The sequence below is a fragment of the Scyliorhinus torazame genome, chromosome 8 (assembly GCF_047496885.1).
Source record: "Scyliorhinus torazame isolate Kashiwa2021f chromosome 8, sScyTor2.1, whole genome shotgun sequence".
In the NCBI taxonomy this organism is placed as follows: Eukaryota; Metazoa; Chordata; class Chondrichthyes; order Carcharhiniformes; family Scyliorhinidae; genus Scyliorhinus; species Scyliorhinus torazame.
The window spans coordinates 151287149-151309520 of NC_092714.1; the positions used below are offsets into that span (position 1 = coordinate 151287149).

General features: G+C 47.7%; 1 protein-coding gene across 7 annotated transcripts in view; it reads left to right on the forward strand.

The window, feature by feature from the left end:
- mcf2la (mcf.2 cell line derived transforming sequence-like a) overlaps positions 1-22372 on the forward strand; it is a 343346-nt gene that overhangs the window by 292502 nt on the left and 28472 nt on the right. For all 7 annotated transcript variants that reach the window (XM_072514367.1, XM_072514366.1, XM_072514368.1 and 4 more), the window contains 4 exons: positions 9806-10027; positions 10855-10947; positions 15747-15825; positions 21883-21949. In XM_072514367.1, coding sequence (XP_072370468.1) covers positions 9806-10027; positions 10855-10947; positions 15747-15825; positions 21883-21949 — 461 coding nt within the window. The remainder of the gene's footprint in view (positions 1-9805; positions 10028-10854; positions 10948-15746; positions 15826-21882; positions 21950-22372) is intronic.

The following is a 22372-nucleotide window of genomic DNA, read 5'->3' on the forward strand; positions in this document are numbered from 1 at the left end:
GCTCTCCAGGGACTATTGCTGGCCTGGATTATGCCTTCCTTCAGCAACCGCTGGACTTCAGACCGAATAAACATCCGGTCCTGGGCGCTGTACCGTCTGCTCCTAGTGGCGACGGGTTTGCAATCCAGGGTGAGGTTTGCAAACAAGGACGGCGATTCAACCTTGAGAGTTGCGAGGCCACAGATAGTGAGTAGGGGTATTGGGCCGCCGAATTGAAATGTTAGGCTCTGCAGGTTACACTGGAAATCTAATCCCAGTAATGTGGGCGCGCAGAGTTGGGGAAGGACGTAGAGCCTGTAGTTTTTAAACTCCCTCCCTTGCACTGTTAGGTTCGCGATGCAGAACCCTTTGATCTCTACGGAGTGGGATCCTGCAGCTAGGGAAATCTTTTGCGTACTTGGATGGATGGTCAGAAAACAGCGTCTTACCGTGTCGGGGTGAATGAAACTTTTGGTGCTCCCGGAGTCGATCAGGCATGATGCCTCGTGTCCGTTGATCAGCACCGTTGTTGTCGTCGTCTGGAGCGTCCGGGGCCGTGATTGATCCAGCGTCACCGAAGCCAGTCGTGGTCGTAGTGTCTCGGCGTCTTCTTCGGACCCCGTGGAGCCGTCGATGCTGGGGTCCTTTGTTGTCATCCAAGATGGCGGCGTCCATGAATCGCACGCGGCTGGGGGTGGACAAAATGGCCGCCCCCATGGATCGCACGTGGTCGGGGGTGGACAAAATGGCTGCCCCATGAATCGCACGTGGCTGGGGAGTCACAAGATGGCGGCGCTCATCCTCCCCTCGTGGTGGCCGGGACCCAAAATGGCGGCGCCCGCGGGTCGCACATGGGGCGCTGGGGGGGGGGGTTGGGGAGCGTTTGGGATGCGCTGGTCTCGTTCTTCTCCGGGGATTGCGGCGACCCCTCGGGACCGGCACACAGCCGCGTAATGGCCCTTCTTGCCGCAGCTTTTGCAAATAGCTGCGCGGGCCGGGCAGCGCTGCCGGGGGTGTTTCGCTTGCCTGCAGAAATAGCAGCGGGCCCCCCCGGGATGATCTGGCGCTTTAACCGCGCAAGCCTGTGAGGGGGGGGGGGGGTTTTGTCGCGACGTGGGTCCACGGAGCCCAAGGGGCTGCCGCGCGGTCGGGGCCGTAGGCGCGGGCGTTTTGCGAGGCCACATCTAGGGAAGCTGCAATGGCCCGTGCCTCTGAGAGTCCTAGCGACTCTTTTTCTAAAAGTCTTTGGCGGATTTGGGGAGAGTTCATACCTGCCACAAACACATCGCGAATTAGCATGTCCGTGTGTTCAATAGCGTTCATCGGCGGGCAGCTGCAGCCCCGTCCCAATATTAGCAGTGCGGCGTAGAATTCCTCTAACGATTCTCCGGGACTTTGCCGTCTCGTTGCGAGATGGTAGCGTGCGTAGACCTGGTTCACGGGGCGAACGTAGATGCTCATCAGTGCTGCGAGCGCCGTCGGGAAATCCTCTGCGTCTTCTATGAGAGGGTAAATTTCCGGGCTTACCCTCGAATGCAGGACCTGCATTTTCTGGTCTTCTGTGATCCGGCCGGGGGCTGTTCGGAGGTAGACTTGAAAACAAGCTTGCCAGTGTTTAAAAACTGCTGCCGAGTTCGCTGCGTGGGGCCTGATCCGCAAGCATTCCGGGGCGATCCAGAGCTCCATAGTCCTTTAAGCTCGCTTAATAAATTGTAGCGCACAATGACTTACGAGAGAGACGAGAAGAGATGAAGTCGATGAGGCTTTATTAAGCGAGACTTGTCCCCAGCAGTTCAGCAACAGAATGGAGCGGCGGGGAGAAGCTCGGGTTCTTATACTCCACCTTCAGGGCGGAGCCAGGAGTCAACAGCCAACCAGGACCCGGGATCTGTCAGCCAATAGCATCACAGGTTCACAGTCCCACATGACCCCTAATACATACTACCACACTCTGTACATGGATCAGTGTGCTAGCTGTGGTTACTCTGAACATGGGTCAGTGTGCTAGCTGTGGTTACTCAGTACATGGATCAGTGTGCTAGCTGTGGTTACTCTGTACATGGATCAGTATGCTAGCTGTCATTACTCTGTACATGGGTCAGTGTGCTAGCTGTGGTTACTCTGTACATGGATCAGTGTGCTTGCTGTGGTTACTCTGTACATGGGTCAGTGTGCTAGCTGTGGTTACTCTGAACATGGGTCAGTGTGCTAGCTGTCATTACTCTGTACATGGGTCAGTGTGCTAGCTGTGGTTACTCTGTACATGGATCAGTGTGCTTGCTGTGGTTACTCTGTACATGGGTCAGTGTGCTCGCTGTGGTTACTCTGTACATGGGTCAGTGGGCTAGCTGTCATTACTCTGTACATGGGTCAGTATGCTAGCTGTCATTACTCTGTACATGGGTCAGTGTGCTAGCTGTGGTTACTCTGTACATGGGTCAGTGTGCTGGCTGTCATTACTCTGTACATGGGTCAGTGTGCTAGCTGTGGTTACTCTGTACATGGGTCAGTGTGCTAGCTGTGGTTACTCTGTACATGGGTCAGTGTGCTAGCTGTGGTTACTCTGTACATGGGTCAGTGTGCTAGCTGTGGTTACTCTGTACATGGGTCAGTGTGCTAGCTGTCATTACTCTGTACATGGGTCAGTGTGCTAGCTGTGGTTACTCTGTACATGGGTCAGTGTGCTAGCTGTGGTTACTCTGTACATGGGTCAGTTTGCTAGCTGTCATTACTCTGTACATGGGTCAGTGTGCTAGCTGTCATTACTCTGTACATGGGTCAGTGTGCTAGCTGTGGTTACTCTGTACATGGGTCAGTGTGCTAGCTGTGGTTACTCTGTACATGGGTCAGTGTGCTAGCTGTGGTTACTCTGTACATGGGTCAGTGTGCTAGCTGTCATTACTCTGTACATGGGTCAGTGTGCTAGCTGTGGTTACTCTACATGGGTCAGTGTGCTAGCTGTGGTTACTCTGTACATGGGTCAGTTTGCTTGCTGTGGTTACTCTGTACATTGGTCAGTGTGCTAGCTGTCATTACTCTGTACATGGATCAGTGTGCTAGCTGTCATTACTCTGTACATGGGTCAGTATGCTAGCTGTGGTTACTCTGTACATGTTTCAGTGTGCTAGCTGTCATTACTCTGTACATGGGTCAGTGTGCTAGCTGTGGTTACTCTGTACATGGATCTGTGTGCTAGCTGTCATTACTCTGTACATGGGTCAGTGTGCTAGCTGTGGTTACTCTGTACATGGATCAGTGTGCTAGCTGTGGTTTCTCTGTACATGGGTCAGTGTGCTAGCTGTGGTTACTCTGTACATGGGTCAGTGTGCTAGCATGTGGTTACTCTGTACATGGATCAGTGTGCTAGCTGTCATTACTCTGTACATGGGTCAGTGTGCTAGCTGTGGTTACTCTGTACATGGGTCAGTGTGCTAGCTGTGGTTACTCTGTACATGGGTCAGTGTGCTAGCTGTCATTACTCTGTACATGGGTCAGTGTGCTAGCTGTCATTACTCTGTACATGGGTCAGTGTGCTAGCTGTGGTTACTCTGTACATGGGTCAGTGTGCTAGCTGTCATTACTCTGTACATGGGTCAGTGTGCTAGCTGTGGTTACTCTGTAGATGGATCAGTGTGCTAGCTGTGGTTACTCTGTACATGGGTCAGTTTGCTAGCTGTGGTTACTCTGTACATGGGCCCGTGTGCTAGCTGTCATTACTCTGTACATGGGTCAGTGTGCTAGCTGTCATTACTCTGTACATGGGTCAGTGTGCTAGCTGCCATTACTCTGTACATGGGTCAGTGTGCTAGCTGTCATTACTCTGTACATGGGTCCATGTGCTAGCTGTCGTTACTCTGTACATGGGTCAGTGTGCTAGCTGTCATAACTCTATACATGGGTCAGTGTGCTAGCTGTGGTTACTCTGTACATGGGTAAGTGTGCTAGCTGTCATTACTCTGTACATGGGTCAGTGTGCTAGCTGTGGTTACTCTGTACATGGATCAGTGTGCTAGCTGTGGTTACTCTGTACATGGGTCAGTTTGCTACCTGTGGTTACTCTGTACATGGGTCGGTGTGCTAGCTGTCATTACTCTGTACATGGGTCAGTGTGCTAGCTGTCATTACTCTGTACATGGGTCGGTGTGCTAGCTGTCATTACTCTGTACATGGGTCAGTGTGCTAGCTGTCATTACTCTGTACATGGGTCAGTGTGCTAGCTGTCATTACTCTGTACATGGGTCAGCGTGCTAGCTGTGGTTACTCTGTACATGGGTCAGTGTGCTAGCTGTCATTACTCTGTACATTGGTCAGTGTGCTAGCTGTCATTACTCTGTAAATGGGTCAGTGTGCTGGCTGTGGTTACTCTGTGCATGGGTCAGTGTGCTAGCTGTCATTACTCTGTACATGGGTCAGTGTGCTAGCTGTCATTACTCTGTACATGGGTCAGTGTGCTAGCTGTCATTACTCTGTACATGGGTCAGTGTGCTAGCTGTGGTTACTCTGTACATGGGTCAGTGTGCTAGCTGTCATTACTCTGTACATTGGTCAGTGTGCTAGCTGTCATTACTCTGTACATGGGTCAGTGTGCTAGCTGTCATTACTCTGTACATGGGTCAGTGTGCTAGCTGTGGTTATTCTGTACATGGTTCAGTGTGCTAGCTGTCATTACTCTGTACATGGGTCAGTGTGCTAGCTGTGGTTACTCTGTACATGGATCAGTGTGCTAGCTGTGGTTACTCTGTACATGGATCAGTTTGCTAGCTGTGGTTACTCTGTACATGGATAAGTGTGCTAGCTGTGGTTACTCTGTACATGGATCGGTGTGCTAGCTGTGGTTACTCTGTACATGGGTCAGTGTGCTAGCTGTCATTACTCTGTACATGGGTCAGCGTGCTAGCTGTGGTTACTCTGTACGTGGGTCAGTGTGCTAGCTGTGGTTACTCTGTACATGGGTCTGTGTGCTAGCTGTGGTTACTCTGTACATGGGTCAGTGTGCTAGCTGTGGTTTCTCTGTACATGGGTCAGTGTGCTATCTGTCATTACTCTGTACATGGGTCAGTGTGCTAGCTGTGGTTACTCTGTACATGGAACAGTGTGCTTGCTGTCATTACTCTGTACATGGGTCAGTGTGCTAGCTGTGGTTACTCTGTACATGGATCTGTGTGCTAGCTGTCATTACTCTGTACATGGGTCAGTGTGCGAGCTGTGGTTACTCTGTACATGGATCAGTGTGCTAGCTGTGGTTTCTCTGTACATGGGTCAGTGTGCTAGCTGTGGTTACTCTGTACATGGGTCAGTGTGCTAGCTGTGGTTACTCTGTACATGGATCAGTGTGCTAGCTGTCATTACTCTGTACATGGGTCAGTGTGCTAGCTGTGGTTACTCTGTACATGGGTCAGTGTGCTAGCTGTGGTTACTCTGTACATGGGTCAGTGTGCTAGCTGCCATTACTCTGTACATGGGTCAGTGTGCTAGCTGTCATTACTCTGTACATGGGTCAGTGTGCTAGCTGTGGTTACTCTGTACATGGGTCAGTGTGCTAGCTGTCATTACTCTGTACATGGGTCAGTGTGCTAGCTGTGGTTACTCTGTAGATGGATCAGTGTGCTAGCTGTGGTTACTCTGTACATGGGTCAGTTTGCTAGCTGTGGTTACTCTGTACATGGGTCCGTGTGCTAGCTGTCATTACTCTGTACATGGGTCAGTGTGCTAGCTGTCATTACTCTTTACATGGGTCAGTGTGCTAGCTGCCATTACTCTGTACATGGGTCAGTGTGCTAGCTGTCATTACTCTGTACATGGGTCCATGTGCTAGCTGTCGTTACTCTGTACATGGGTCAGTGTGCTAGCTGTCATTACTCTGTACATGGGTCAGTGTGCTAGCTGTGGTTACTCTGTACATGGGTCAGTGTGCTAGCTGTCATTACTCTGTACATGGGTCAGTGTGCTAGCTGTGGTTACTCTGGACATGGATCGGTGTGCTAGCTGTGGTTACTCTGTACATGGGTCAGTTTGCTAGCTGTGGTTACTCTGTACATGGATAAGTGTGCTAGCTGTGGTTACTCTGTACATGGATCAGTGTGCTAGCTGTGGTTACTCTGTACATGGGTCAGTGTGCTAGCTGTGGTTACTCTGTACATGGGTCAGTGTGCTAGCTGTGGTTTCTCTGTACATGGATCAGTGTGCTTGCTGTCATTACTCTGTACATGGGTCAGTGTGCTAGCTGTGGTTACTCTGTACATGGGTCAGTGTGCTAGCTGTCATTACTCTGTACATGGGTCAGTGTGCTAGCTGTCATTACTCTGTACATGGGTCAGTGTGCTAGCTGTGGTTACTCTGTACATGGATCATTGTGCTAGCTGTGGTTACTCTGTACATGGGTCAGTTTGCTACCTGTGGTTACTCTGTACATGGGTCAGTGTGCTAGCTGTCATTACTCTGTACATGGGTCGGTGTGCTAGCTGTCATTACTCTGTAAATGGGTCAGTGTGCTGGCTGTGGTTACTCTGTACATGGGTCAGTGTGCTAGCTGTCATTACTCTGTACATGGGTCAGTGTGCTAGCTGTCATTACTCTGTACATGGGTCAGTGTGCTAGCTGTCATTACTCTGTACATGGGTCAGTGTGCTAGCTGTGGTTACGCTGTACATGGGTCAGTGTGCTAGCTGTCATTACTCTGTACATTGGTCAGTGTGCTAGCTGTCATTACTCTGTACATGGGTCAGTGTGCTAGCTGTCATTACTCTGTACATGGGTCAGTGTGCTAGCTGTGGTTACTCTGTACATGGGTCAGTGTGCGAGCTGTCATTACTCTGTACATGGGTCAGTGTGCTAGCTGTGGTTACTCTGGACATGGATCGGTGTGCTAGCTGTGGTTACTCTGTACATGGGTCAGTTTGCTAGCTGTGGTTACTCTGTACATGGATAAGTGTGCTAGCTGTGGTTACTCTGTACATGGATCAGTGTGCTAGCTGTGGTTACTCTGTACATGGGTCAGTGTGCTAGCTGTGGTTACTCTGTACATGGGTCAGTGTGCTAGCTGTGGTTTCTCTGTACATGGATCAGTGTGCTTGCTGTCATTACTCTGTACATGGGTCAGTGTGCTAGCTGTGGTTACTCTGTACATGGGTCAGTGTGCTAGCTGTCATTACTCTGTACATGGGTCAGTGTGCTAGCTGTCATTACTCTGTACATGGGTCAGTGTGCTAGCTGTGGTTACTCTGTACATGGGTCAGTGTGCTAGCTGTCATTACTCTGTACATGGGTCAGTGTGCTAGCTGTGGTTACTCTGTACATGGATCAGTGTGCTGGCTGTGGTTACTTTGTACATGGGTCAGTGTGCTAGCTGTCATCACTCTGTACATGGGTCAGTGTGCTAGCTGTCATTACTCTGTACATGGGTCAGTGTGCTAGCTGTCATTACTCTGTACATGGGTCAGTGTGCTAGCTGTGGTTACTCTGTACATGGGTCTGTGTGCTAGCTGTCATTACTCTGTACATGGGTCAGTGTGCTAGCTGTGGTTACTCTGTATATGGGTCAGTGTGCTAGCTGTGGTTACTCTGTACATGCGTCAGTGTGCTAGCTGTCATTACTCTGTACACGGGTCAATATGCTAGCTGTGATTACACTGTACATGATCCAGTCTGGAGCTGTGATTACTCTGTATATGTGTCAGTCTACTAGCTGTGATATCAGTGAATTTTGCAGAATCCCTATAGTGCAGAAGGAGGCCATTCGTTCCATCTAGTCTGCACCAACCCTCCAAAACTGCACACCACCCAGGTCCACTCACCAGTATCACCTTAACCCCTGTAGCCTAACCTTCACATCCCTGTACACTAAGTGGCAAATTAGCATGGTCAATCCAGCTAACCACACATCTTTGGAATGTGGGAGGAAACTGGAGTACCCAGTGGAAACCCACGCGGTCGTTGGGTGAACGTGCAAACTCCACACACACTGTCGCCCAAGACTGGAATTGAACCTGGCTCTTTGGTGCTGGGAGGTAGCAGCGCTAACCATTGTGCCAGCATACCATCCGTGATGTATGTTGTAAGGAACCTATTTTAAATCCTTGTCTGACCCTTGTTTCCATTTTTAAGAGAGAGGAGGTAGAGAGGAGGTGAACCTGCTCTGAACTGCCAGGTAAAAATGTCTAATATTATCTCAGTGAGACTGGCCGTCCATCTAGTGGAGGCAAGTTAGAGCCTGAGGGGGATCTTCTGTGTGAAGACCCAGGTAGGTAGAAGTGAAGGTGATTCTCCAGAAGAATTTCTGCAGCCCGCAAGATCTAATTGAAGGCAGATACTAAAAGATCCAGACCAACCAATGGTTTTCAACACCTCGCATTCTGGAAAGATTGTTGCCTACCAAGATCACAACCTCAGCACCAAAGATAGTCATCCCTCATTCCCAGTGTAATACCTGTTATTTTGATCCTTCCCTACCCCCAATGTGTGTCTGGGTGGAGGGTGGGACAGAATGAGGGGACTAATTCGATTAGCAGACCATTTTTATATTATCGCAATTACATGTTTCACTCTTTCTCTGTTATAAATAAAGTTTTTTAATGTTTTACTTACAAATCTGGTGCCTGTAAGTCATTGGAGTAGTCACGGGTCAAATATCTCAGGAAAACATACAAATTATTGGTTAACTCACTTATGTTGGGACTTCAGGGTCTGTGGGGCTGGAATTGACCGCACACTCATACCGTAACATATGAATTACTGGGAAATCTGATGAGTTGATAAAATAATGGGAATGGAAAATACTGCAGATGCTGGAATTATGAAATAAAAACAAAAGATGCTGGAAAAAACTCAGCTGTGCTGGCAGCATCTGTGAAGGAAGAAACAGAGTTAACATTCCGAGTCCATGTGACTTTTTCAGCGCTGATAAAATAATATTTCTGGTGCTTCTGAACGTGATGGGAAATTCTTGCAATGATCCATGGAAATCATTGATAGTTGACTGTTAATTAGGGACATTTGCTTAATTTGTATTCCTTTACTCCGATCTTAAGAAGGCCACACATTTAATTCCTTGAAGAGCTGAAAGCCATTCTCAGTTCAGAGTTCAGTGACATAATGTGTCACACATCAAGGCCACATTGATGATGTTCAAACAAATGATCGCAGGTGTGGAGTGATTATAGTCATTGAGGCCAAACTGCGATTCCTGAGCTCCAAAAATGGGATTGTGCTTCCTTCGTGCGGCACAACGATAGGGGTTGAATACTAACACCCGGCAGAAAGCTTCACTTTTTTTCTATTCGGTCATGGGCTGGCTGGGCCTGCATTTATTACCCTTCCCTAAGACTCAATGACAGTACTGTGGGTCTAGAGTCACAAGTAGGCCAGACCAGGTAAGGATGACAGATTTCCTTGCCTAAAGGACATTAGTGAACCAGGTGCGTTTTTATGACAATCGATAATGGTTTCATGGCCACATTTGGACGTTTTAAATTCCAGACTTTTAATTCCTGATTTTAATTGAATTCAAATCTCGCCATCTGTCATGGTGGGATTCAAACACGGGTCCCCAGAGCATGACTCTGGGTCTCTGTATTACTAATCCAGCAACAGCACCAGCATCTCCACAGTGAGGGCTGACCAGAGACGCTGTTACACGGATTCTCCACCCCACCTCGGAGTGCGTGGATCATTGACTATAAACCTCATTGTACCTGCACAACACAGGAAGAATAAAAGTTTGAGGATATTAAGTTGTTCCCATTGACTGGATCGTGAAAATGTTCCATTAAATTGCATTTGGATCCTTTAAGTTCTTAATCATAGGCTTGTGATTTCTCTTTCCTCACAGGGGAATTTAAATGAACTCGGTAAGCTTTTAATGCAAGGTTCGTTCAACGTGTGGACAGACCATAAGAAGGGTCATGCTAAAGTCAAAGACTTGGCACGATTCAAACCAATGCAGCGGCACCTATTCCTCCACGAGAAAGCGTTGCTTTTCTGCAAAAGGAGGGAAGAGAGTGGGGAAGGCTATGAGAAAGCCCCATCCTACAGTTATAAGCAATCTTTGCACGTAAGTCATGTCCAGCTCACATAGAACAGAGCAATTGGGTAATGTTTCCTGTCCATTGACCTGCTAATTCTCCAAAGCTTCATCAGTGCTTAAATTGGCTCAATATTTCACCATGAGCAGACTATGTTCCTCGGTAACTTTAAAACATTGAAATGTTCACAATCAACTCCTCATTAATATGGAGCATGGCATCAATGTGAAACCAAACTGGTTTCCAGTTTTAAATTTCCCAGTATTATTGTTGTTCTATATAAAAGCATCTACAAGGCACAAGTCAGAATACCTCCACTTGCTCAGTTGGGTGCAGCTCCAACAACACTCAAGGCTCTATATCATCCAGGACAAAGCAGTCCAAAGCAAGGATTTCTGCCCCTTCCACAAACATTCACTCCCTCTACCACCAACACACAGTGGCAGCCGTATGCACCATCTACAAGGTGCATCGCAGCAACTCCCCAAGTCTGCTTAGGACCTTCCAAACCCTTGCCCAGTACCATCTAGAATGACAAAGGCACCATCTGGAGGTTCCCCTCCAAGTCACTCACCATCCTGAATTGGAAATATATTACCACTCCTTCACTGTCGCTGGGTCAAAATCCTGGAATTCCCTCCCTAACAGCACTGTGGGTGTACCTACACCACATGGGCTACAGCGGTTCAAGAAGACAGCTCACCACCACCTTCTCAGGGGCAATTAGCGATGGGCAACAAGCACAGGGCTGTGCCAGTGGCGCCCAATTCTATAAATGAATTTTAAAACATTTTTTTTTGTAAGGCAACCTTGGCTTTTACAGAAACATTGTTACATGATTTCTTCCATTTTACAGATGACCACTATTGGTATCACTGAGAATGTTAAGGGAGATAATAAGAAGTTTGAAATTTGGTACAATGCAAGAGAAGAGGTTTATATCGTACAGGTAAGTGTGAGTCAAGGACAGAAGAATGAATTAGACAACAAAAGTCAAATAGAACAGTTTAATAATCCATTAGAAGTGAAAAAACAAATCCAAACATAGAAAAAAGGAGCAGGAGTAAGCCATTCGACCCTTCGAACCTACTCCACCATTCAACATGATCATGGCTGCTCCTCTATCTCCACGCCATACCTCCAGCACCCTCTCAAAACCCTTTACACCTTTAGAAATTGATCTATTTCCTTCTTAAATATATTCAGTGACTTGGCCTCCACAGCCTTCTGTGGGAGAGAATTCCATAGGTTCACCACCCGCTGAGTGAAGAAATTTCTCCTCACCTTAGTCCTAAATGGCCTACCCTGTATCCTGAGACTGAATGGAGAACGTTTCAAAGGACCGATTTCAGATCATGCCCTGAACCTTTCACTGCAGTGGAGTTGGACAATGTGCGACAAAAAATCAATCCCAGTACTGCTGCCGGCTATGACAACATTCTTCCCAGGTTCCTCAAACACCTTGGCCCACGTGCCCATTGTCGTTTGGCTCAATTCCTTACAAGGGTTATCTGCTAAGGAAGACAGCCTAAACCCTGGTGGATGTCCAAAGACATAGGGCTCCCAAAACCGGGCAAAGACCCAAACTTAACTTCATGCTACCGACCAATATCTCTGCTCTCTGTGTGCTGCAAGTTCTTAGAATATCTCACCTGACAGCGGATAGAGCCAGAGGTGGAAAAAACCTTGGAGCTGAACAAGCTGCATTTCAGTGAGAGCGAAGCACATACAACCAGATCATTGCCCTCACCATCTTCACTGAAACTGTCTTTGAAAATAACCTCAAAACACGTGGTGTCTTTCTCGATCTCACTGCAGCAAATGACACGGTCTGGCACACTGGTCTCCTTGAGAAAATCTCGAGTCCTCCCTCTGGTTACTGATGCCATTGAACTCTTACTCCGAGATAGATATTTCAGAGTGCACATGGGTGATGAGACAAGCATCTGGAGGGAACAATCCAATGGACTTCCCCAGGGATCTGTCCTAGCCCCAACCCTTTTCAATCTCAACACCAACGATCTACCACCAACCTTGTCTCAGAAGTTTATGCTGGCAATATCGGTTATGCCTCTCGGGCTCGGATATTTTCTAAACTAGAGGCTACACTAAACAACAATGTTGCAAAGCTGGCCAACTACTGTAAGAAGTGACGCCTTCAGTCCAGCAACAACAAAACAGTCTCAAGTATATTCCACCTTCACAATGTCAGCGCCAAGAGGGAACTCAACATTCCCTTGAATGGCAAGAGACTGAATCACGAGCAACATCCTTTTGTCTTGGTGTTACCCTGAACTGAACTCTGACATAAAAAAAACATCTGAGCAAGACAACAGCAAAGATCAAAGTGCAAAACAAACTTGCTGGCTCCTCATTGGTGGGGGGTGCGGTGGGGGGGAAGTTATTCAAACCTTAAGGACCTCAGCTCATGCCATTGTCTTCTTGACTGCAGAGTACTGAGCACCAGTCTGGTACAACGCATCCCACATCAGTCTTGTAGATGTCCAACTCAACAGAATAATGTGCATCATCGCGGGTATCCTCCGATCAACTTGACTCTCCTGGCTCCCAGTCCTGAGCAACATCCCACCGCCTCACATAAGGAGTAAGATTGCAACAAGAAAGCTCCTGGAGAAGGTCTACATCAACCCAAATCTGCCACTACACAGGGACCTGACCAGTCCACCTGCTGCTCGCTTCCCATCAGGCCATCCTGTACCACCATGCCAAGCAGTAACAGCAGAGGCCCCCTGGCACCAGGAATGGAACCAACACACCACCATGAGAAACCATTTCCTCATCCCACAGTCCACCCAACTGGCTTCAACCTGCCACGCCAACATTGGGCACTCCTCAACCGTTTCCGCACTGGCCAGGGGTTTTGTGCAGTAAATTGGCACAAGTGGGACTTTGTGGAGAATCCAGACTGCAGCTGTGGTGCCCCCAAATCAATGACATATCATTGAAGACTGCCCCTGACAAAATTCTGCAGAGGACTCAGAGCTCCATTTAGCCATTGTGGGAGCTATTGCCTATCTTGATGGTTACTGTGGCAATATGTACATTGTAAGAATAATGAAAAGTTAACAATTTACAGTAACCACTAGATGGTGATCAAGCACATACATATGGATCACGTGATACTCTTGATTCGGGGAGAAGGTTGTTCAGCGAGATAGAGAATAGTCGTGTTATCAGGAGCTCTGTAGTTAGAATCGTAGTTTTTGTAAATCTATTATCTTTTCTATCTTAGCAAGCAAGTCAAATCTATTTAGTTGTAGTGTAAATAAATTAACTTTGTTCAAAACTTAACTTGATGTTCTTTGTGAGACACTACACTTCAAAGCCATCCTCATTCAGAAAGCAAAGAATATCACAGTTACTGCACACATTAATAATAATGATCCATTCAAATTAACTGCATGGAATTGCTATCCTGGAAAAATGCAGTTCTTTGCCACATACACAATGGGCTGGATTCTCCCAAAATGGTGCTATGTCCCCCACGCCGGCGTAAAAACGCTGGTATTACACTCCGGAGTTTCCTAAAAGGAAAATAAACCAATTCACTCATCTCCAAGGGTGCCGGCAGGGACCCTGAGTAATTCATGCAGCTTTAGCTTGCGGATACAAGCCCCCGCATTTCTGGTTTCGAGTCCGCGCATGTGCACAACGGTCGCCTCCAGTGGCCAGGCCGAGCGCCATGGCGGACTCGGACCGCGGAGGTAGCTGCAAGATGTAAGCCCCCCCCCCAAATCGGCCACGCACCCTTGCATCAGGCCGGCCCGATCTGTGCCCCGGCTGCCCATAAGGCCCCCCTGCCCGCCACCAGGACTGAGTCCGCAGCCGCCACGCGAGGTTCCCGAAGGGCAATAGATGGTTAGAACCATGCCGTCGGGAACTCGGCGGGCTGGGAGCGGAGGATTGCTGGACGGGCCTCTGGCAATGGCTCACCCAGCCGCGTGGAGTAATTCGCGAAAACGGCGATTCTCGCGTCCCGGACAATGGCCGGACCGGCGTCTGGCCTGACTTTGGCGCGAAAGTTGATTCTCCGCCCTCATCCTCATTTAGAAAGCAAAGAACATCACGGTTACTGCACACACTAAACGCGATTTTGGCACAGCGCTGCAGAGAATCCAGCCCATTATGTCTTCACTATTCAAAGCATTTCATTGACAAATGAAAAGCTGATTGGCCCCAGATTTTCACTCATTGGGTTCCTGTCTACTTTGCCAAGGTCACACCTCCAGCAAGAGTATGCAAATAGCTCAGTTTGCTGGACAGCTAGTTTGTAATCCCGAGCAAGGCCAACAGCGTGTGTTCAATTCCCGTACCAGCTGAGGTTATTCATTAAGGCACCCTTCTCAACCTTGCCCCTCGCCTGAGGTGTGGTGACCCTCAGGATAAATCACCACCAGTCAGCTGTCCCCCTCAAAGGGTAAAGCAGCCAATGGTCATCTGGGACAATGGCAACTTTACTTACTAGTCCTATGTTGCAGCTACACTTTGGGCAGCACGGTAGCATAGTGGTTAGCACAATTGCTTCACAGCTCCAGGGTCCCAGGTTCGTTTCCCGGCTGGATCACTGTCTGTGCGGAGTCTGCACGTTCTCCCCGTGTGTGCATGGGTTTCCTCCGGGTGCTCCAGTTTCCTCCCACAGTCCAAAGATGTGCAGGTTAGGTGGATTGGCCATGCTAAATTGCCCTTCGTGTCCAAAATTGCCCTTAGTGTTGGTTGAGTGGGGTTACTGGGTTATGGGGATAGGGTGGTGTGGGCTTGGTTAGGTGCTCTTTCCAAGAGCCGGTGCAGGCTCGATGGGCCAAATGGCCTCCTTCTGCACTGTAAATTCTATTTTTTTTTTAAATTCTATGATGAATTTTTCAATGCTGCCCCCTACCAGAGTTTGCAGGGTCCATGGGGAGGTATGGCATATACGTGGGGTTGTCACTACCACTTTTGTGGATGTTGTTAGTCCCTGGCGCAAATGCAGCCAGTACACGCCTGCTTCTGATGGAGTTTCCCAGATCCCACCCCTCTTCAGGAATCTGGCCACATGCCCATTCAGTCCACATGCATCCTTGTTGAAGGCAGAGTATCTAATCTTTTTCCGTGTGCGAGCGAGCCACTGAGTGTGCTGGACTCAATCGAGGTTCAGAAAGGGACTTGTGACATTCTTCTGGCATGTTGTAAAGAGTGGGTAAAATGGGCTAGTAAGCACTTTAGAAATTCGCAGCCATGGTGGAGAACCTAGGCAAGTTCTGCCTCATTTCTTGAGTGCCTGGTTTCCTCTGAAGGTACAGTTGTAGTCAAGCCTTAACCCTCATAGAATTCGAGTGCTATTATATTTTACCAACAACATTTGGTGCTTTCAATCCTTGAGAACGGAGCGATAGTGGCCACCTTAGTCACAATAAATCTGCAAAATACAATTTACTAAAGAATCCACCCAGAAGTAAGAACAACCGACCAGTTAAATATATAAGGATGAGACTCTTATTTTCATACCATACTTTTGACACTTAAGAGATAAACACACAATTGTCAGCTTTTACCTTGATGTTTTTGTTGCTGGTCTCTCTTTCTACACAACTAAACAGTCCAGCCTCTGTAATGTGACTTTAAATGGTGGAGTAGCACTCAACAGTATCATAGAGAGGATAGTAACCTGGGCCTGCTGGCCCTGAGGTTTTCTGGAATCACAGTATATGTCCGCAAGATGTTAGCATAAACCTGTTTCCCCTTCTTTAGGCAGCAACACATGAAGTTAAAAATATCTGGGTCAATGAAATAAGAAAAGTCTTAACAAGTCAACTGGAAGCACGTAGAGGTAAGGCGTATGTGTGCAACATTGTTAGCAAGTTACTAATGTCCTCCTGTGATAGCACGATGCTGGTGTATTTCTGTGAAAATGAAAGGAATGGAGGAAACTTATTCACAGTCGACAATTTTCCTAACAAGTGAGGTTTAGAAATCTTGGTGGTCCCATAACAGATGCCATTGAATCTCTCGGGTAACCAGAGCACCAGGACTCGGTATTACCATTGACTGCTGTATTAGAGAGTTGTAAATGTTCATTATTTGCTGTATTAGATGGAGCATCAGACTGTGACAGGAATACAGAAAGCATGTGGCACAGTTCTCATTTATTCCCATACTGTGACTGCTCTCTCAATGAACATCATTGAGCACTGCGGTGAAACATTGCCCGATTAGGTATTGGTTATAGGATTTTGAGCTTAACTGGGCAGATCTTCTTGCTCCTACACTTGGAGGAAGTATTAGATGAGTTAGCTGCAGTGCTCCAAGGAAAATGATGCAGGCTTGGCACAGGGCGACACAATCGCACACTGGTTAGCACTGTTGCCTCACAGGACCAAAAACCCGGGTCCAATTCTGGCCTTGGGTCAACGTCTGTCTGGAGTTTGACCATTCTCCCCGTAAATGCGTGGGTTTCCTCCGGGTGCTCCAGTATCTTCCCACTACCAAAGATATGCAGGCCTGGTGGATTGGCAATGCTAAATTGCCCCTTAGTGTCCAAAGGTTAGGTGGGGTTACGGGGAGGGGACTGGGCCTAGGTAGGGTGCTCTTTCAGAGGGTCGGTGTAGACTCAATGGGCCAAATGGCCTCCTTCACTGTGTAGGGTTTATATGTTTTCAGAGGATCAGACAATAGAATCTTGGGTGGGATTCTCCGCCGGCGAGATTCTCCGTTATGCCAGCGCCTGGGGATTTCCCGACGGCGTGGGGCTGCCCCACAATGGGAAACCCCACTGACTGGCTGGCATAACGGAGAATCCCGCCGGCCAGTCGGTGCAGAAATGTGGCGGGGCGGAGAATCCCGCCCATGATTTCTCTGCTTGTCGGAGCTTGTATTCAGTGCATCCAGCTGATCTAGCATGCTGTGCAGTTAGTTATTTACTGATTTATTGAGCATTTTATTTCTTTACATAGTACATTGAGTGATGTATGCGATTTTGTTAAATTCCAGTTGAAAGCTTTACCAGTACACTAACATTTATTGAATGAAACATTATATTCTTCTTAAAAGGTTAACGTTAGTGTTAGTAATTTGGCTGATCAATGACTCGGTGGAATCTTGCACTCTGCTGGCTGGGGTGAGAAAACCAGCGTGTAGCTCTCCACACAGCCTGGTTTTCTCTCCAGGTTCACTGGCACTCTGTGCACAGAAAACCTAGGGGCGTGGTATTCCGTGCCCTGGCGAGGGGTGGTGGGGCCTGATAGAAGCGGCAACACAGGCTCCACAGAGAACGTCCGCCATCTTTAAAGGCGCCCCGATCTCTGCTATGCAATAGTACCCCCCCTCCTCCCCCCACAAACACCGGACTGATCCCTCCCCCTACCAAGTACCGGGGCACATTGCCTAGGCATGCCCCCTTCAACCTGGGGGCTACATTGCTACATTTACCTGTGCATCCCTGACAGCTTCCCCTCAACTGCTTCACATTTTGAAATACTCGTTGTAAAAACCTCATGGACATGAATTCCTTACTGTAAACTGAAATTAAAAACACATCCAGCCCCTCCCAAGGGTGGCATCACAGCCTGCCTTATGGTTAACCCCTTAATCACGGCTTTAGCAGACATATAATCTTCTTTTAATAGTTAACTGTCACTCACCATTAACTGGTGCCTTCTCCATGGCAATAGAACATTACAGCACAGTACAGGCCCTTCGGCCCTCGATGTTGCGCCGACCTGTGAAACCACTCTAAAGCCCATCTACACTATTCCCTCATCGTCCATATGTCTATCCAATGACCATTTGAATGCCCTTATTGTTGGCGAGTCCACTACTGTTGCAGGCAGGGCATTCCACGCCCTTACTACTCTCCGAGTAAAGAACCTACCTCTGATATCTGTCTTATATCTATCTCCCCTCAATTTAAAGCTATGTCCCCTCGTGCTAGACATCACTATCCGAGGAAAAAGGCTCTCACTGTCCACCCTATCCAATCCTCTGATCATCTTGTATGCCTCAATTAAGTCACCTCTTAACCTTCTTCTCTCGAACGAAAACAGCCTCAAGTCCCTCAGCCTTTCCTCATAAGATCTTCCCTCCATACCAGGCAACATTCTGGTAAATCTCCCCTGCACCCTTTCCAATGCTTTCACATCCTTCCTATAATGCGGCGACCAGAATTGCATGCAATACTCCAAATGCGGCCACACCAGAGTTTTGTACAGCTGCAACATGACCTCATGGCTCCGAAACTCAATCCCTCTACCAATAAAAGCTAACACACCGTCCGCCTTCTTAACAACCCTTTCAACCTGGGTGACAACTTTCAGGGATCTATGTACATGGACACCGAGATCTCTCTGCTCATCCACACTGCCAAGAATCTTACCATTAGCCCAGTACTCTGTCTTCCTGTTGTTCCTTCCAAAATGAATCACCTCACACTTTTCTGCATTAAACTCCATTTGCCACCTCTCAGCCCAGCGCTGCAGCTTATCTATGTCGCTCTGTAACTTGTAACATCCTTCCGCGCTGTCCACAACTCCACCGACTTTAGTTTCATCTGCAAATTTACTCACCCATCCTACTACACCCTCCTCCAGGTCATTTATAAAAATGACAAACAGCAGTGGCCCCAAAACAGATCCTTATGGTACACCACTAGTAACTGGACTCCAGTCTGAACATTTCCCATCAACCACCATCCTTTGTCTTCTTCCAGCTAGCCAATTTCTGATCCAAACTGCTAAATCACTCTGAATCCCATGCCTCCATATTTTCTACAGTAGCCTACCGTGGGGAACCTTATCAAACACTTTACTGAAATCCATATACACCACATCAACTGCTTTACCCTCATCCACCTGTTTGGTCACCTTCTCAAAGAACTCAATAAGGTTTGTGAGGCACGACCTACCCTTCACAAAACCGTGTTGACTATCTCTAATCAAATTATTCCTTTCTAGATAATTATACATCCTATCTCTTGTAAACCTTTCCAAGAATTTGCCCACAACAGAAGTAAGGCTCACTGGCCTATAGTTACCGGGGTTGTCTTTACTCCCCTTCTTGAACAAGGGGACGACATTTGCTATCCTCTAGTCTTCTGGCACTATTCCTGTAGACAAAGATGACTTAAAGATCAAAGCCAAAGGCTCAGCAATCTCCTCCCTAGCTTCCCAGAGAATCCTAGGATAAATCCCATCCAGCCCAGGGGACTTATCTATTTTCACACTTTCCAGAATTGCTCACACCTCCTCCTTATGAACCTCAAGCCCTTCTAGTCTAGTAGCCTGAATCTCAGTATTCTCCTCAACAACATTGTCTTATTCCTGTGTGAATACTGATGAAAAATATTCATTGAGCACCTCTCCTATCTCCTCGGACTCCAAGCACAACTTCCCACTACTGTCCTTGACTGGCCCTACTCTTACCCTAGTCATTTGTTTATTCCTGACATATCTATAGAAAGCTTTAGGGTTATCCTTGATCCTACCTGCCAAAGACTTCTCGTGTCCCCTCCTGGCTCTTCTTAGCTCTCTCTTTAGGTCCTTCCTAGCTAACTTGTAACTCTCGAGTGCCCTAACTGAACCTTCATGTCTCATCTTTACATAAGCCTCCTTCTTCCTCTTGACAAGTGTTTCGACTGCTTTAGTAAACCACGGTTCCCTTGCTCGACCACTTCCTCCCTGCCTGACAGGTACATACTTATCAAGGACACGCAGTAGCTGTTCCTTGAACAAGCTCCACATTTCCATTGTGCCCATCCCCTGCAGTTTTCCTCTCCATCCGATGCATCTTATGTCATGCCTCATCGCATCATAATTGCCTTTCCCCCAGATATAACTCTTGCCCTGCAGTATATACCTATCCCTTTCCATCACTAAAGTAAACGTAATCGAATTGTGGTCACTATCACCAAAGTGCTCACCTACCTCCAAATCTAACACCTGTCCTGGTTCATTACCCAGTACCAAATCCAATATGGCCTTGCCTATCGACATACTGTATCAGGAAACCCTCCTGCACACGTTGGACAAAAACTGACCCATCTAAAGTACTCGAACTATAGCGTTTCCAGTCAATATTTGGAAAGTTAAAGTCCCCCATAACAACTACCCTGTTGCTTTCACTCCGATCCAGAATCATCTTTGCAATCCTTTCCTCTACATCTCTGGAACTTTTCAGAGGCCTATAGAAAACCCCTAACAGGGTGACTTCTCCTTTCCTGTTTCTAACCTCAGCCCAAAGTACCTCAGTAGACGAGTCCTCATCAAACGTCCTTTCTGCCACCGTAATACTGTCCTTGACTAACAATGCCACCCCTCCCCCTCTTTTACCACCTTCCCTGAGCTTACTGAAATATCTAAACCTGGCACCTGCAACAACCATTCCTGTCCCTGCTCTATCCATGTCTCCGAAATGGCCACAACATCGAAGTCCCAGGTACCACCCATGCCGCAAGTTCACCCACCGGATTCTCCTGGCATTATCCGGATGGTCCTGGCATTGAAGAAGACACACTTTAAACCACCATCCTGCCTGCCGGTACACTCCTTCAACTTTGAAACCTTACTCATGACCTCACTACTCTCAACCTCCTGTATACTGAAGCTACAATTCAGGTTCCCAAGCCCCTGCTGAACTAGTTTAAACCCTCCCCCATAAGGATCCCAAAAACACGATCCGAGACATCATACACCTGGGAGGCAACACACCAACCGCGAGTCTCTCTCGTTCTCACAGAACCTCTTATCTATCCCCCTAACTATGGAGTCACCAGTGACTAATGCTCTCCTCTCTCCCCCCTTCCTTTCTGAGCAACAGGGACAGACTCTGTGCCAGAGACCTGTACCCCATGGCTTACCCCTGGTAAGTCGTCTTCCCCCAACAGTATCCAAAGTGATATACTTATTATGAAGGGGAACGACCACAGGGGATCCCTGTACTGACTGCTTCCTCCCAACCCCTCTCACCGTCACCCATCTATCTTTATTCTTCGGAGTAACTACATCCCTGAAGCTTCTATCTATGACCACCTCTGCCTCCCGAATGATCCGAAGTTCATCCAGCTCCAGTTCCCTAATGCGGTTTCTGAGGAGCTGGAGATGGCTGCACTTCCCACAGATGAAATCAGCAGGGACACTGACGGCGTCCCTCACCTCAAACATTCTGCAGGAGGAACATTGCACTACCTTCCCTGCCATCCCCTCTAGATCGAAAAAGAAAAAGAAAGAAAAAGCTTACCTGTTATTCACTCCCCTTCTCAGCAAGCTATCACTCAGCAACCACTGCGCCCCACACGATAGCACCTGAGGGAAAAGAAAAGAAAAAGTACTTGTCTGTCACCAGCCAATCCCTTACCTGCAGGCTGTGATGTCACGGTTCAACATGTGTCACTTGACAACAGCTCTTCCACAAACCACCTTCAAGTTAGGGTGAGCACACGGACGTATGCAAATTTCCCCCACAAAAGCCAATCAGCATCTCCGCTCTACTGCCCTCTGCTGGATGCTTGTCTTCACTTGAACAGCTAGGGTCTCTTGCTCAGGTACACCTTCAAGTTAGGGTGAGCACATGGACATATGCAAATTTCCCCCGCAACAGCCAATCAGCAGCTCTGCTCTACTGCCCTCTGCTGCCTCTACCAATCAAAGTCTACTTACCAACCAATCACCACTCTCTTTTCATACAGTATGAAGTTTATGGTTCCCCCAGCACTGGTACTGTCCTGATGAGTGCAAGTCCAAAAACTTCAACAAAATGTATTTTTTCAGCAATGTTCTGTTGTTCCTTTGCTGTTCAAATTTATGGGTGGTTAATGAGAGATTTTGGTCCAGTTACTGTTGAAATTTGAGTTGACTAAGATATTTATCATAAAATGCAAACAAATTTTGTTTTCCAGTTTCTAACCAGTATCAAAAATTCGAGCATATTTCTGTGGCACCTTTAGCTCTACCCATTAATACCAGGCAAGTACTCCATAAATTACGTTTAATGTACCTTCATATAACCTGAAGTTCACAGTTTTGTCTTGTACAAATAATGTGCGTTGAAAATTTTGATTCCCTGAGACAGTAGATGGTTTGCACTCACTTGATATCGTAGCAATGCAGCATTATTTTCTGCTTTCTTTCAAAAAGGTGACCTGAATTTTTCGTCCTCTGCAGCACCGTGCCTGGATGGGCTGGAGAGCTGTCGACCTATCTGATTGACTGACAGCTCTCCAAGTGGGCCTTCCTTCTAATTGTGGATGAAAGTCCTGCCTTAAGCCAATCCAAGCTCATTTGAAGGTGAAATGGCAGTGGGCCTGTCGCAGTTGGAGGGAATGCGTTCCCCACCGACTCCCCAGATGGCAGGGGTCAAGCCCCCGCCGTCCCAGAAACTCAGACTCG